General features: G+C 46.3%; 2 protein-coding genes across 7 annotated transcripts in view; one reads left to right on the forward strand and one right to left on the reverse strand.

The window, feature by feature from the left end:
* The window catches only part of SLC38A10 (solute carrier family 38 member 10), an 82,822-nt gene that overhangs the window by 61,891 nt on the left and 3,692 nt on the right, over positions 1–17,239 (forward strand). For all 6 annotated transcript variants that reach the window (XM_084837649.1, XM_084837652.1, XM_084837650.1 and 3 more), the window contains 4 exons: positions 10,820–10,987; positions 11,238–11,651; positions 12,599–12,697; positions 16,638–16,817. In XM_084837649.1, the coding sequence (XP_084693775.1) occupies positions 10,820–10,987; positions 11,238–11,651; positions 12,599–12,697; positions 16,638–16,817 (861 nt within the window). The remainder of the gene's footprint in view (positions 1–10,819; positions 10,988–11,237; positions 11,652–12,598; positions 12,698–16,637; positions 16,818–17,239) is intronic.
* Positions 1–17,239, reverse strand: part of NDUFAF8 (NADH:ubiquinone oxidoreductase complex assembly factor 8) — a 29,383-nt gene that overhangs the window by 4,934 nt on the left and 7,210 nt on the right. The window lies entirely within an intron of this gene.

The raw sequence follows: 17,239 nt of genomic DNA on the forward strand, positions 1-17,239 counted from the left end.
CAGAGCATGGTCCTTCCCAAATAAAAGTCAGCTGTAGCCCACCACTAAGAAGGAGGGTAGCTTGGGTGTGTCCCAATCTTTAGATGCCTCCTTCCACTAACAAGAGAATGGAATGTTGGATGCTTACCATGATAGGCCATCCTGGGTTGGTGGGATGGAGGCATCCAACCCCACCCTTCATGTGGCTGACATACTCTTCTCTACCTGGCTGGCCAGCTCTGCTCACTCCATGTTGTTGCCGGGCCCTCCTGAGGGATGTTTCTTGCCTGTTGGGTTTATTTTCTGGCTGTGTTGTTCTGTCCTCTCCTGGTCTCTCCTCCAGCATTCTGGCTCAAGCTTAGCCATATTTGGAAATTGGAGGCGGAGCTGAGGGACCAGGACGTCCTTCGAAGATCACTGATCATGTGATCCTTGCCTTTCTGGGAGGTGAGAGGAAATAACCTAATCCTTGTATGCCTCCGTCTGACCAACCCAGGATAGACTTTCACGGTAAGTATCCCTCATTCTCTTTTAAGCCACACATGTGAAAACTGCCTCAGCTGCATGGGAGAGGAAACAGTGTGGAAAATTGGCCTCAAAGAAAATGGATAGAACAGTGAACCCAACTCTCAAGGCATGCTGGAAGTGACATACCACAGGAGTGGTACAGCTGATCATAGTGCTTCAAGTGCCTCTGTTCTCCATGCCTCCTCCTGAAGCGGTCTTTCAAGAAATTGCTCTGTGTTATTCGACGACCTTCCCTCCGCCGTGGTGTGTTTTGCAAAGTGGGCTAGCTCCGCAAGCAGCTGCATCCTGTCACTGAAGGCGTGCATGGGCTGCAGGGCTGCTTGGTCATCACCAGCACACCCTCCTTCAGCCCACATCTGTTTCTTATTTCTTTGCACTAGCCTTTTGTGGAAACACATGGCTTTTCTCATCAAGCAGCATGCAGTTTGTTTTTTGCATGTTCCTGCCTTTGGCCCCCTTTTGTCCACCCCCACCCCCTTTAATTGATGGGTTGGCCTGTGGAGGCAACCCCCACAACCACACTGTGCCTTTCCCCATTCTGCATTTGCCGTATGCCTCTTGCCTGTCAGCATACGCAACGAGGTGGGTTTCTTTCCTTTTTTTTATTGCCGCTTTTGATGTTGCAGAGCCCAGAACTGTACAGACTTTCATTAAAACCCTGCCCCATGGGCCTGGGGATTATGAATATTAGAACGCTGCCCTTTTATGTGAACGCATATTGACCAGCGAACTTTGAATAGTGTTTTCACTAACGACACCCAAGTGCCCATTACGCCCCCATCTGTATTGCTGGGGGTTTACTGTCAGGCGCTCTTCGGGAAGGTATAAAACCCCTTTCAGAGAGGCTCTGCTATTACACACAGTGCATGCGTACATTAAAAGGTTGCTAAGCTGCCTTTGAAAGCACATGAAGGCAATTATCCACTTTTTTAAAAAAAAAATCTAATGAGGCAATTTCTTTTTGCTTTTGAAAGATACATTCCCCTCCCCCAGAGGGTCTCCCTGGGCAGATTAAGATTTTGTAATATTTTTTCAGCTCCTTACTTGAACATGGTTGCTTAGATTCCACCCTCCCCCATTTCCCATCCCTCTGTGATTCCCTGTATCAGAGGCCTGATTCACGCTCTTCCTGTGCCCTTTCCCTGTTAATGCCAGACTGTCATTTTAAGCAGTCCAAATTGGCCACAGTGTTTTGTTGTTGTTTTATCTATCCACTCAGATTTACCATGTTTGCATCTGATGAGATGTGGCTGTAACTTGGTGTCTTGTGCGCACTGCCAGTCTGTTTAATTTATGGTCGTCATGTGCAGTTATCGGTGAGAGCCTGTAGTCCTGACATCTGGGTTGCATGCAGGCCAGAGGGGATGTAGGGAAAAATATGAGGAGGGGAGGAATGTAGCATGAGCTTCTAAGGCTGCACCTATGATGGGCCTTTTGGGTACACCTGCTATGTCATTCTTATCCCCCTCCCCACCTAACTCGGTACAGGTAATTCTTCAAACAGCCTGGGCTCTGTGTGAAACGTGGATTATGCACCGTTCCTCCCTTAGCTTCTAATAGCTGCTGGAACAGCTTGGCTCACTGGAGCACTCCCTCGTGCTTTGGGAGAGCAATCTTTTAATAGCTCCTGCGACACAGAAAAAGGAGCTATTGCCCTGCTGTCATTTTTCTGTTCAGTTTTATGGTTTGCATGTCAGGAGGAAACAGTGAACTAGTTTCCCTGATGCCATTCAGTAACCTTGTAAAAGTGATAACAGTTAGTTTACAGATCTCGGAAGAAGGTCCCTCTCCCTATTCTTGCTGGGCCAGCACATGGAGATCCATCAGCCACTCCTTTTTTGTGGGGTCCACATAATGCAGTTCGTTCTTGGACTGTGGCCAACTAAGCAGTATTATACGATGATGTCCCTGTGCATGCCAGGGGTAGGACTCTGGAAAGGTGTTTTGCCAAAGCTTCTTCCATTTCCTGTTTTGAACTGCATGCCATGTGACTGTCACCATGCAGACTGGGGATCAGAACTGGGAAGGCCTCTGGTAAGCAGCACCAATCCAAGATAGTCTTCTCCCCATAACTTTCCCTCCTCCATATCCCATGAGAGCTAGAAATAGCTGTTGATGTACTCTGTAGTACCTCTGAGTTTTCCCAGTATTAAGGAACTTCTCAATGGCAAGAGACTTGGCCTGGTGCTTGTGTTGAGTCCCATTCTGTTCTTAGGTGCAGTGAAGTACATTTATTCCAGAGGCTTGATTTATCACATGTATTCCTCCTTTCTTTCACATGCATCTACATTGGTAGGCATCTGAGGTTCTGCAATAAGCAGGCCACTGTCTCTTTTTCTCCCTGCCCCAATCATTGTGTCACTGCCTCTGTCTCCCTGGCTCAGCTGTGTCTCCATATTTAGTGGCTTATACTGTAGGCGTTCCATGTTGTGCCATTCATAAGTGTAGAGGTTGCTGAAATGTTGATTTTATAATTTGTAACTGTTGACAATCTCGTATCCGCACATCTACACAAGAAAAGACTGTGCCACAGGGCCTTTTGTTTAAAACTACCTGGCCTATATAAACAATGTCTTGGTTTGAGATTTATCCCCCCTTCCATCATCCTCAGAAGCACAGGAGGCAGTAATGAAACAGGGCAGGCGACAGGATGGTGTGGAGCATAAGCACTAGGCAGAATGTGTGTTGCATTTGCACTAATAATAGCATATAAATAATACTATGAGATTCTCTTATTTGGTTATGAAAATGCATTTCTTCTTGCCCCCCTTCCCACTTACCCCGCCCCGCCGGTTGGTGTCTTTGGGACATTTACAGCACAAATCCTATACAGCACAATCAGAAGTAAGCCCCACTGAACTCAGTGGAATTTAATCCCAGATAAGTGAGTATAGAATTGCAACCCCAGTCTTCTTCTGTGATATATGTTGTGTCTTGCTTCCTTGAGTACTTTGGGTTTAGTGTCTCAATCTCTGCTCTGTTGTACACGTACCTGGGGTGTTAGGAGACACTTTGGTTTCTTATTTCCTCTACCTGTAGCACATTATAATCGTCTGCTAGTATCAATTTAGCTTTACCCTAAACATTATATTCCTCTGTCCTATGGCTTAATCTGTTAGGGACATATTGGTTGCAGAAGATCTGGGCTCAAGTTCTAGGGGCTGGTCTTGCTTACCTCAGTGGACCTTTAGAGTCAAGGAGCATATGAGATGGTTAGCACCTTCTTCCTTATCCAGTATCTGAACTGAGGAATAATTTGTGCTTAACATTCAGCAGCCACTTCATCTGGAAAAATGTGAACCCCATCAACAGTAGTCTTATAGAAGCAATGCTGTCAATGTTTGTGTGGGGCAGATTTTTTAAAAAATATATACAACAAAGGTTAAGGAACCTACTGAGATTTGAACAGGCTGACCAATTCCCAATGATATCAATGGAAGCAGACATTCGAAATGGAACTTTTGCAGCTATTACCCCCTTCTATTTAGAAACACCACAGTTCATCTGACCATTTGGCAATGCAGACAATCTCCCCCCCCCCCCCCGCCAACTCAGTCTCACAATTCCTCCTCTTCCCGCTTTTGAATGGAGGAAAAGTTTGGCTTCTTAATACATCCCTCTTCTTTCAAAGGAGCCAGGGCCTAGTTAAATGGCAGGGGAAGGAAGTGGTGTCAGAATTTTGTAGAATACACACGTAATCTCTGAGACAGAAGCTGTAGTTTTGCTTCCTCTGGGATTCACACTGAGAACTGATCATATACAGTTTCCTTCACTCATGTTTACCCCATCATATCCTGTCCCTAAAATCTCTTCCACTACAGATGATAACCTGTTCCTCATATTGGTCAGGCAACGATTACGTCTTTGTTTTATGAAGAAAAATAATCTCTGAGCTGCAATGAGTTTTCTGGTGGCCATAAAAAGACAACAACTATTTATTGAAATCTTTTTCAGTTCTATGCCCCATGAATATTATCCAAGTTGTCCAATAGTACAACCTGGTTGAAATTTGCAATTTATTCAGGTTGTGCAATCTTGTGCAAGGAGCAAGATTGATATATTTTTAATGCAGGGAGATTTTGATATGGGCACTTCTAAATAAAGCTACCTTTCTCTGCGGTGGTAAAGGCCACTAAGAGGACTATATCACGCGTCTCCTTACAAATATGAATTGGCTCTAATGCAGCAGGTGATGTGGGCAAGAATTAGTGCAAGCCACTTCTTCCTGGGAGCATTGCTGCTCTCCCAGTCAGGTTCTTGGAGAGAGGATAGGAAAAGCTTTTAGGGTTGCTTGTGATGAGATTTTATTACAGCCCAGAGAGACTGATTGGCAGACCATTAAAATAAAAGTGGATGCTTCAAAAAACCCGTGAGAAACGTCCCTTCCTCACCCACGTCCTAATGCAGACGGAAAAGTATGATTAGCTTGGGTTGGTGCTGTGTTTGCACCATCATTCAGTCATCAGCACTTGGGCTTACTCCCGATGTTTGGGGTTTTTCCCTCTCCCTCACTCCCTTTGCCCGGTCAACTCTTTAGCCCTGAGATTTTTTTTTAATGTTGTTTTTGTAAGCCAAGAAGCTTTTACAGCCTCTTCGCCTTTTCCTGTTAAGCCCAGCACCCCTCATAAAACATTAAGAGGCACAGCATTACTGTAACATTATCCAAAGGGACCACAAGGGCGACTCTACAGTTTCAGCGATTATTACACATCCTGGGCAAAATGATTCTCTCCAAACCACATATAGCCCCTTATAGATTTCCAAGCAGCGTGAGAGGCCATTAATTCACGCCCTGATGATGAACTTAATTTTGCTTCCTGCTGAGAAAATGACGGCTTAGAGGCAACTTTGTCTTATTACAGAGTGGAGATTTTTATCCCCCTTTTCCTCCCTTTTTTGTTTTGCTCTGTGTGTGTGTGTGTGTGTGTCGTGTATATGCAAAGCCAGAGGTTTAGATACAAGCTTGCTAGTTACATTCCACACTGGTAAACACAACTGAAGCATTAATAAAGTAATGCCACAGAGCCTCCTGCCTTATCAGAGGGGAATAGAAAGCTAAAGGAACAGAGAATGTAGACTATCTTCTTTGCTTTTCTCAGCATGGCCACAGTTTAGCCAAGTGACCTGTACAAAATATGCTTCTGCCTGTCCAGCATTCTAGAGCAGGTGAAAAGACCAAGGTCTCTGTGATAAAATTAAATTCCTTGTAGAGGCTCCTACTGCTGTAGCGAAGAATGATCCAGGGATAGGTAGCGAGCTGCAAATTTAAAAGGGAAGGTGCACGTGTGCGCATGCATGCACACACACACACACACACCCTTGTGTATCTTCCCATTTACATTTGCAGCTCACTTGCTAACCATGGGTACTTGTATCACTTGGCTTAACTGGCCATGCTGTGAAAAGTAGGAAAGACAGTGTATACTCTCTGTTTCTTTTAGGTTTCTATTTCTCTCTGATAAAGTGGGAGTCTCTGGCATTAATTTATTAATGCTTCAGTTGTGTTTTCCAGAGTGGAATGCAACTAGCAGGTACCAAGTGTGTATCTAAATGTCTGGGTTTGCAGTTGCACTGTTTGCTCACAAACTTATTCAGAATCAGGATTTTGGGGAGAGGGGAAAGAGAAGATTGTTTCAGTCTGCATGACTGCAAACATGGGAGACAGCTTTATGTAATACCATAAAACATATTATTTTTGTTTAAAGCAAATTTCTCTAGACATTATGGTGGTGAAGAGAGTGTGGAAGCTTACAGGCGGTCTGTGTTAATGGCTCAGGGTTATTTCACACATGGTAGTTTTCCTATGTGGGCCAGGGGTGGAAAGCATATACCATTGTGTTTGAAAAGTACACACTGCATGTATATGAATTATAAAACAGCAGTGTGCAGCAGCTTCCAAACACATGTCCATGTGGTTTAAAAAGGCTATTTTTAATACATGATTTCACACATACGTGTGTATGTGGTTTCCCAACTGACGTAAGGAAAATGTCACAAGTGAAGTGGCCCCCAACGCTAGAGGAGCCTTGAGCTGTGGCTTTCTGAGGTCTGAGAGTAAGACTTCGGCCCTCTGCGTGTCTCCCCGGCCTCTTGAATGCCCTGCGGTGCCAGTCTTCTTGCCCCTTCATCTCTGTTTCAATCTGCATTTCCGGGTTTCTTTTTTACAACCCCTAGTCCTTATTTCCCCTGTCCACGTTTTGTGGGTAAAAGCCAACAAACTGACCAACAAGGATAACCTATGAAAATACGGTGATTTGGTATACATTTGCATAACTTAATCTGTCTGCTCAATGTGGGTCACAGAAAGCACAAGCCTTGAGCAGAGTCTTGCGGCTCCTCTGCCTGTATTTCCATGAGAAATGTGAGCGCGGTTTCCAGATCCTGACACCGGAGGGCACGCAAGAGGTATGATCAGCAGCACCTGATACCTTTATTGGGTGTGGGGAGAGGCTGATGTTATTACTTCACCCCTTGATTCATGCAGAAGGTAAACCTAAGCCTTGGCCTCGAGAAACACTGCCAGATTTCACGTCATCTAGCATCTAATTCCCGCAGTGCAAGGGTATAGTACTCTGGGGCAAAGATTCCCCCATATCCTGGGCAGTCAGCCATCCCCAGGTCCTGATCCCACCGTGTCACACATCTGTTTCACTGCTCACCCAAACCATATGCAGCTGAAATTGCAACACCCTTCCACCCACACCAGCACCCTTCTCTCCCACCTGCCCCCAATGTATAACAAATGACACTAATCTCGGATAAGAGCAGAAGATATTGGGATAATAGGGGCCGTGGGTACACACATCACCTGGGGTCTGCTCCTCTGCCACGCTACTCTTGCGATTATGGGAACACCTGTCACCAGTTTTATGTCAGGGCCGCTCAGCAAGCTGCTGCACTTGTCGTGCTGCCAGCCAATAAACCAATGTTAGTTAGGTCACAAGTATTGAGCTCTGAAAAGTCAGTACTCTCCATATCCTGCCTGTACGCTACAACCTGCCATGTGCTGTCCTGGCTGCTCTGCAGTCCGCCAGATGCCACAAGGCTATTGCACTCTCAAACATACCAGGTTCTGCCCCAGTCCCTCTGAGGGGCCAGAAGTTTTGAAATGAAAAGTGTGGAAACTGTGTGTGTGTTTTGGTTATGAGATTACATCTCATCCTCCTGGACAATGTTGAGTTGTCTTGCACATTCTCAGTGTGTCATTCATTTGTCAGCAGCCCTATTGTCTTCCTTCTGATATGTTCACAGCTGGAATATGGTATGATGGGATACATTTCCAAGCTGCATAGTGGAGGAAGCAGTCCAAGTAGTCTGTTCCTCAGCAAGCTACCTCTTGACTGTATTACTTCAACAGGACTGTTTATCTAGATTTGCTTTCATACTGCTCAAGGGGCTTACCCCAAATTCTTTGGGGTTCAATTTCTTTCCCCTATCCTGTAGTAGCTCTGAGCACTGCATTCTATTTCATAGGACTGTATTCTATTCCTCCCCCAACCTGGTGTCCTCCAAATGTATTGGATTACAACTCCCAGCATCCCCCAGCCAGCCATGTTGGGAGTTGGTCCAACACATCTGGAGGGCAACAGGTTGGGGAAGGCAGGCCTTGGGCCTTATTCTCACTGAGGCAGTAAAACTATCTGAGTTGTACCACTTCAGACTGCCGGTGGGGGCTCAAATGATGAATGATCCCCCCTGAAAAAAGATTCCTACACATAGAAAACCTGCATGTCTAAGAGAACATGAATCTAAAACCCATTCCCTCACACGTTAGTTGTTTTTTTAAATTGCAAAGGTGTTTTTGTACAGAAGATCCCCGATCTGCACTCTGCTACCATTTTAATGTCTTTTAAATCCCCACCTGTAGTCTGAAATGGTACATCTAGACACAGGTTTCCTATCTCAGTGAGAACCCGGCCTCGATCTGCTGATCTCTCTGCAGGGATACATGTATTGGGCAGTTGCACTACATATGTGCAGAGTATATGTTACATTTATATCCCCCTTTCCTTCAAGGAACCCAAGTTGGTGGACATGGTCCTCCTCCTCTCCATTTTATCCTCACAACAACCTTGTAGGTAGGTTAGGCTGTGAGCCAGTGACTCGCCCAAAGTCATCCAGTGAACTTCATGGCCAAGTGGGGACTATAATGTGAGACCCAGGCCAGCACTCTACCAAACCACACTAGCTTTCAGAACTTGGTAATGGGTGCAGAATTCAGTTTCATTGAAATTCTTAGCTTTTTGAGTTGGTCTATTTTGCAAGTTTCTAGTCCTTAAGATTCTGAGGACAAGCTTGAAAGTGCTTGGATAGTGTCCAGGTGAGATCTTAAAAGTGGTGGGGGTGGGGAGTTGAGCAGGTTTTACAGGGGTCGGGGAGACTTCAATGGCCTATCTAATTCCTTCTCCTGAATAGCAAAAGTAGAATAAACTATATGAAATAAGCCAAGGTGTATGTCTTGATTTACTTTGTGTATTATAAGGTGCTGCTGTTTTTAATTCACACCACAGACATCAACACACTTACTGAAATGTGCACATTCACAGGCCTAATCTTCCTAACTTGCTGGGGGATGAGGGTGAGAGGGGGAAGAACTAGACTTCTCCTTAGAAGCAGTGTCCTGGTCTGGTGTCAGGAGTGGACATGGTTGGGCAATAGCTAAGGCCTACACAGCTGCAGGGGGCAGCCTCTCAACAGCCTCCAATACTCGCTAGAGATCATTTGCCCCACTTGGAAGAAGTGCAGGTATAGGCAGAATGAATTCCCAGGAGGAGGTGAGAGTGAAAATGGCACTGGGTGGAGAAGGGTGTTCCTGTAAGTGTGAAAATGACTATTTCAGACCTAACTCTGCAGGAAATGCTTGGCGTGATTTCAGCTGCCAGAAGTGAGGGAACAGTTAGAGCTGCTCTGCTTTTCCTGCAAAGCTGCATCCTTAGGCTCTTCCATGACGTGAGCCCCTGATGATTGAGAATGGGAACATCACGATTCTGTTATATTTTTGCTTTTATTATAACTTACCTGTGTGCATATCTCAGCCTTCCCCAGCCTGGTGCCCTCCAGATGTTACCACAACACCCAGTATTCCTGACCCTGCTGTCTCGGGCTGATGGGAATTGAAGTCCAAAACATCTGGAGGGCATCAGGTTGGGGAAGGCTGGACTATCCATTGCTTTCATGGGGCGGTGGGCGGGAGTTTGAGTGTATGCTCAACCATTTGTTCTGCAAAGTAGCTGCAGAGTTTCAAAAACACAGTGGCTTTCCCTTGTTTGCTGCCTCCCCGTGGAGAGGTGATCGAGGGCAGTTGGCAGGCTTTAGACTGAGGCATCATTGAAAAAGCCTGAAGCCTGCAGTGTGAGCCCACCCTCCCCTGTTTTCTAGCCATGTAGTCTGTTTTGTGCAGGGACCTTCCAAGCTGAGAGATCTTCTGGTAATTCCTACAGAATGAGATATGAATTAACAGGCTCCAACCCAGGGGCTCCAACAGCCTTCTGAGCTTTTCTTGGTCCTCTCTCTGCGGGGAATTCCTTTTTGCTTTTTATATCTTTCCCTCCGGCTGCGTGCCTGTTTCTTCCTCTGCCCTTTTATTGCTGAGTCTTGTAAGCCAACCCCCAGGGTATGTTTCCTCCTGGTTGCTAACCCCAACAGGTGAGTTCCCTTGGCCAAGCCTGGCTTCTTTCCTGTGCCTGACCCACTGCTTGTCATGCATGGAATGCAAATGAGCAAGAGCAATGCTGCCATCTAGTGGCCACATGCCCTAGGCAGTGGCATTTCATTCGTGCCAAGTAGATGCAGCACGGAGGGCCAAACTGTGCAGATCTATGCCTGGATCTCCCAACATGTAATGAAATGCAGCTGGAGGGGGGGGGTGTCTGTTAATTTGATTGGAGAGGCACTGGGGGAGCAGGTCTTCATGCCAATTTCCTGATCTAAAGAGCCCCCTGAGGTTCCTGTTTGATCTGTGTTTCCACCCCACACTCCCACCCCAGCAGGGCATACAGCGGTACGGTGGGATTTAGATCAGGAAAACGGTACCAGGGAAGGGGGTTAAACAACCTCTTCCCAAGCACTGCTGCTCCAGTCAAACTCGCCCTCCCCTCACAGCCGCATTTCAACGGAAGACAGAAAACTATTGTGTATTGTTTGGTTTTAGTTTTTGTGAACTGCCCAGAGAGCTTCGGCTATTGGGCGGTATAGAAATGAAATAAATAAATAAATAAAACAACCATCGCAGGTGTTATGCATAATTTGGCCTTATGCCAACTGGACAGTGCAAGGATCTGTCTGTTTGCTTAACTGCCTCCATGCTTTTCAGACCAGAATCCAGCAATTAAAGAAGTAGCCGATAACCGCAACAAACCCATCTTGCCGAATGGGAAAGAAGAGGTGGAACAGCCGCAGATCAAGGTTCCCATGGATGTGCCTCAGAGAGATGAGAAGGAGAAAGCACAGGAGGAGGTGCAACTAGACCGGCCTGACCAAGGTAGTATAGGAGTAAGCGAGACTGAAAGTGTTGATGGTGGAGAAGCAGCAGGCCCAACACTGATGGTCTGTCAGACAAGAATGAGCCAATTCTGCATCTCTTCCTGTCGTTCCTGATTCTAGTTTCATTTGGTCTGTAGCCAGGTAGCTGTGTTTGCAGGGCCCACGTTATGAATGGGCATGAATAGAACCTTGCCTCGTAGGGCTTTCTCTGCTTTTCCTGGTTGACAATCTTCCTTCTGTCTCTCTAGGCATTGCACAGCCTGTAGGAGAAGCCCACCGCCATGAACCACCAGTACCACATGATGAGGTAGTGGTGGATGAGGGGCAGGACCAGGAGGAGCCTGATGAGAAGCAAACAGCCAACAAGGAAGTCCTGGTGGAGGGGAATCCTGTGTTTGCAGGGGAACTGGCACAACCTAAACCTGTCCCCAAACAAGCAAAGGAAGATGGTGGCCAGGAAAAGTTGGAGGACCATCCCGTAAAAGACCCAAAGACACTGCAAGAGGGGGTTGCGCATGAGGAAGAACGGCCCCCTTACAAAGACCTTCAGCTGGACAAGCAGGGCGAGAGGAGAGACCAGGCTGCGGGTGGGAAGAATGGTGTCAATCTGCAGTTAGGTGAACAGTTAAAGGGAAGGGTGACATCTATGGAGAAGGAGACAGGTAGGTACCATCCCCTGCTTGTTCATTCTCTTCCTGGAGAATCCAGTTTATTATTTGGGTCCTTGAGAGCTTCCATGACTGTGCTTAACTATAAACCATTGAAACATTTGGCTTGTGTCACCACGTTTTTGAAGAATGCACACTGGCTACGGGGATGCGTGAGCCACACCCAAGCTGAAGACTCGGCATCTGAGGACTTGGCTTGGAGCTTGAGGCTGAGAGTGTCAAAGAATTCACTTGCTCTGCCTTCCCCAACAGCCAGCCCTGTCCCCAGCTACTGCTTGCTGCATGGCTTCTACCTGTTCATCCCCCATACCTATCTTGAGCTGACATTTCCCCTGCCCACCCCCATTTTAGCCCTTGCCATGAAAAAGAATGAATGAAAAAGATCCACTTCCTACAGTAAGACATACTTTCTATGTCTCCTATGAAATAAATATGCAGAGCTTTCCTTGCATGGTTTTTAAAAAGTGAGTTTTTACACAAGGAAATTTAGAATCTTTCAGTGAAGAATTTTCAGGCCCTTGCTCATCCTTGCCTACACTGCACGTTTTCTTACAACTGGTGTACAACAATGCAGCCCTTTCCGTCATCGCTGGCGGGTGGGATAAGGGAGTTGAATCAACTGGCAATGGCAGACCCTGGGATATCTATTGCACGCTTGTTTGCTCATCTGCTAAGCATCATGTGCTAAGCTCTGTAGGGTTAGGGTTTGCATTTTAATGGGCTCAGGCAGTTAGCACTGGTTTGTTGCCAGTAGGCTCTAATGCTGTTAAATATTTTTATGACTTTTTCTGCAGTCGTCAAGTTGAATAGAAACTGCATACAGAGTGGTGGGGTGTGTGTGTGAGAGGGCAGAGAGGAGGAGGAAAGGCAGCCTTTGGCAGAGAACATCTGCCGCTTTTCTTGCTCCATCTGGATGCACCTTGTCCATTCCTTGTTTGCAGGCGAAAAAAAGGAGCCGCTTTCTCCAGAGAGGCCAGAACCTGCCGAAGCTGAGCAGAGAGAGATTCGTAATGCAGAGAATGCAGACAGCAAGCTGGAGGGTAAGTGTTGTCCTTGCTCTGCACAGCAGGTGCACACACCCGGATTCATATCTGTCTCCTTGTCAGCCTTTGGTGTATGTGCACAGGCCAGGAGGCCGTACTTCTGCGAAAGAGGGAACAACCGAATCAAGGCTAGGCTTGCAAGGCCAGGTCATCTTGCCTTGGTGTAATCTTGGAGCGTGTAATCTGAGGCTGCAGCCACCTGGGCACCGCAATCCCATCACTGCTCTAAGCCAGCTGTGAAAGTGATCGCACTTCTAGGAGAAAACAGGCAGGCCCCATCGAGGCTGAGCACACGGCTCTGATCAAGACTGCTCTGGAAGGGAGCTCTCCAGTGTCCCTGCAAAGAAGTCCCCACAGTTGTTCAAAGTAGGCAGCCCCCGCATGAAAGTCCTGTCACGGCTTAAAAGAGTGGTATTTTCTTTGCACTGAGTCCCTTGCACATGTTTTTTGTTTGTCTGTTTCTCTACAGTCGAAGGGAATTCAAAGACATGGCAGACTCTCTCCTCCTCTCCCCCTTCCCTTTCTGTTGTAGTGCGTTAAAGGTCGGTGATGCCAGGATCGCTGTGGGGCTACAGGAGTCCGTTCTTTCTTTCTCAGTCACAACACGCTTCCGCAGACTCTGTCAGTCCGATGCAATGTAACCTCAGACCAGGTCCTTGCTAGACGTCCTCAGGTTCATGCTCTATGATGGTACTATGGAGACCTGATACCACAGAGATGGGCTTCCTAGAAATAGATTGACTCTCTGCCAGCCCTCTTATGTATGGAAGCCTGTGCAGAAGACCTTTCTGCACACATGGAAAGGATTTTGCCCCTACATCCATTCAAATCTTCTGACTTCCCTAGACCGTCTCCACTTACAGTGAATGCCAAAACCGCCTGGGTATCCTTTGGTACCATTTCTGTGTAACCCACACACTTATTGGCAATTACACTTACATTTAATCCTCCCAAGAGCACATACTGTTTAACATTTCCATACGTTGCTAGCAAGAGGTCTCTAGGTTCCCAGTTCCCAACTGGTTGCACAGAAGTAGGGTTGCTTTCAAAACCAGGAGACATCATAGAGCTGCGATGTGGAAACTGGGACAGTTCTGAACTAAGTTAATACCAATGGTATTCTATGGAGCATTCATGTTCTAGAAAAAGGTGATATTCCCTTTAAAGCCAAGCATAACTAGTAACGAGCACTTCCACTAGCAGGTTACAAGAGTCTTGGGGTAAATTACCGTGTGTGTGTAGGGGGGGGAATAAGGTGATCAAAGGGGCCATATGGTTGGTGTGAACTCCACATAGAAAAAGGAGACTGGCAGATGGCTCCTTAACAAAGACAAAAAGCGAGGGGGGGGGGAGGTAAGCAAAAAGCCTGGTAAAAGTTGTAGGGAATTACAGTACTAAGATGTATGCTCAGTGAATTCCTACATGACAACAGTGATCACACTACATAAGAATTTAGAAGTATCATCCATAACAGATAAGTCTAAATAAGAAAGATTCCTAGGCAAACCCAATGACTTTTTGAGATGATGGGGCCATGCTATTTAAGACCACTTCCTTCCCCATACTAGGACTGGTACAGCCCTTACGAAGTGAGTGCCTTTAAACATGTGCAGATTGCCCTATTGAGAAACATCAACTGTTCTTTACATGCCCATGGATAGAGGGGTAACTTCCATGTGACAGGGCATAGACATGATTTCCAGACAAATTTGAACCCCATACCACGTGAGACCCATTCATAAATTTGTGTGTTTTTAAGGGAACACATAACCCATTCTCCAAAACTAAAATACCAAATACATCAATGCTTTTGGAAAAGCTGGAACACGGATTGCATCCATGTTCTCCACCCATTCCATCTCATTCAGCCTCTCAAAAACCAAACCACTTTTTTTTTCTTTTAGAATTGACAGACCTGATTATTTCAGCTGCATAGACAAAGAAAAGGGTTTACTAAGCTAGGGAGCTGAAGTTAGACTGGGGAGTCCCAGATTCAAATCCTTACTCAGCCATGAAAACTTTACCTAGCCCAGTATTTTCTCTCTCAGGCTAACGTGCCTCACAGGGCTGCTGCAAGGGTCAAATTGTACACTGCCCTAAGCTGAGGAAGGGCAAGATTAAAGTAAATAATAGTATGATAATAAATCCACCACCAGAGAGCTTAGCATGAGAATCCATTTTCAAAGCTATGGCTCCGTCCTAGAAATGTGACGTTATAACCTCTGGCCATATGCAGGGTGCATCTTACCACGGAGTTATTGCAACCAGCTGTCATATGTCAAGGGACAGGAAGGACATCTTCTGGACATGAGGAGGTCAGTCAGTATGACATTGAAAGGGGCTTGAGACACCACACTTTTGATGTTAGTAATTCACTAATAAACCGACTGAGGCAGTACAGAGCAAGCAGTAAAGTCAGTGCCTTGCAAGCTACCAGTGCAGAACCACAGCCAGGGTGGTCTGTCCACAAAAGCGTGCGCACACATTTATACGAGAATGGGGCAGTCAAGTTTGGTCCTCAGTTCAAACTGATCTCCTCCTCCCACAAGACAACATTTAAATAAGAAATATTAATGAACTGGAGAAGCATAGGAACATCCAGTTAGGCAAGTGATGTCAAGCCTTTAACCAGGTGGGAATGGCAGTCTGGCTGCTCATATATGCAAGCCAGAGGTCCATCACTGCAAGCAGTTCAAACTCTGGTAAGCAGGAGGGATGCCTGAGCTGACTCAGATTGCTGACACTCTTTCTTTGGACTACAGCCAAGCAGTAAGTCCTGCTGACATAGTCAGCTCCAGTGAGCAGGGATGTTGGTTGACTTCCTTAAGCCCAAGAAGCAGCTATTGGGTTAGCCTTTGTAGTGGGGAAGGGAGGGAAGAGCTAGCAGGTGGCCAATAAGCAGACAGGATTCTAACAGCAAAGACTGGGCTATGAGAAAACAGTCCACCTACCTGGGAGTTACGTGTCTGGTTATGTTCTAAGGGGAGGAGGCAGCCTGAATTCTTATGTGACCCACTTCGCAGTCTCTCCCCGCCCCCTCCAATGTATCAGGTACACATGATCAACCATCTCTTCTTGTCTGTTGAAGAGTTCCTTTTAGTACCTGTTTGATTACTTATTTTGTTTTTTGTGTAACCCCCGCCCCAACATTATTTCATAATGTCCTTCTCCCTTCTGCTTCACAATGGGACTGAAAACAGACCAGATTAAAAAGCTAGTTGCAGGTATGGACTGAAAGAAATTGCAACTTAACCCTAAATCTCCAGGTTCTGAATTTGTGGGTAACAATTACAGTGTATGTGACAGTGTTACTAAAATGCATTACGTGTTTCTGTATGAACTTATTGCAAACACTCTAGTCTTTGCATTATCGATGGCTTGCTTGTAACTAGGCCTCTCATCCTGGAATCTCTTGAGATTCTATCAGTTCCTTCACAGCCCCGAAATGTCTTAATCTCCGTAGGTCTGAAACTCCCCCAGGACAGCCAGAGTAGGCGTGCAAGTCTGTGTCCTTTCATTCATTCTCTGATTCTCTGCCTGCTTTAGCTACATTCTGCCAGGGTCTGTTGATTGCTTCGATCATAACTTGGCTTTCCTTTGGAAAGAGCTGTCCTTTCCTACTTAAAATGCATTGTGCGTGGCTGCTGTTCAAGGTACAAAGAAGACACTGGAAGACAAACAAAGCCAGAATAATTCTTTCCAGCAAGGTCTTTCCAGAGGGTGCTGGGGGAATTGGGTTCCTTTTGGCTGAAGGTAAAGAATAGGTACCGCACTGACTTATTGCCTCAAGATTAGAGAAGTGTAGAACATGCAAGTGTTGTGGAGACCACAGCATGCACACCACTGCTCCTGACTTCCTGTATGAAGATGCACAATAGACCATTTAGGTGCATTCATTCGAGCCCCATTTCCCTCCCCCCCCCCTCTCTCTCCCTAGAAGCTGGGAAGAAGAAGCTACTAGACCATGCAGTCCTGTTGCAAGTGATTAAGGAACAGCAGGTTCAGCAGAAGCAGCTCTTAGATCAGCAGGCAAAGTTGCTGGCAGTGATTGAGGAGCAGCACAAGGAGATCCACCTGCAGAGGCAAGAGGACGGAGGCGAGGAGAAGCTAAAGCAAGGTAAAAATAAGAGACAGGGCTTAAGTAGGCACTATGGGAAGGGAAGTCTGGAGCCATTACTGAGCCTACTTCTTCAGCTTCAGTGCAGACTGCCCCGGTAATGCCCCTTCTCCAGTATTCTCCTCGCATCTAGCAGTGTACAAAGCCATCTTCATTCTGGAAGCCAGGACAGCAGGCTGTTTCATGGTGTGAAAATTCTTGCTCACGTGTAATTAGAAACCATAGGGGCATAGATTAAGTGGAGGGAGCCATCCACACGACTCAGCAGTTGTTCAAAACTGCAGGAAGCCTAAAACAGGAGTCTCTGCTTACTACATTTCTGCCTTGTTCATGGTTTACAAAATTAATTTGGTAACCATGATTGTCAGACTTGGGGGGCTGTGGGTGGTGTTAAGTAGAAGGTGGGAAGTGGTGTGACCCTC

This window comes from Heloderma suspectum, chromosome 2 (genome assembly GCF_057233095.1).
Source record: "Heloderma suspectum isolate Gila_16-S chromosome 2, 16-S_ref, whole genome shotgun sequence".
Taxonomy (NCBI): domain Eukaryota; kingdom Metazoa; phylum Chordata; class Lepidosauria; order Squamata; family Helodermatidae; genus Heloderma; species Heloderma suspectum.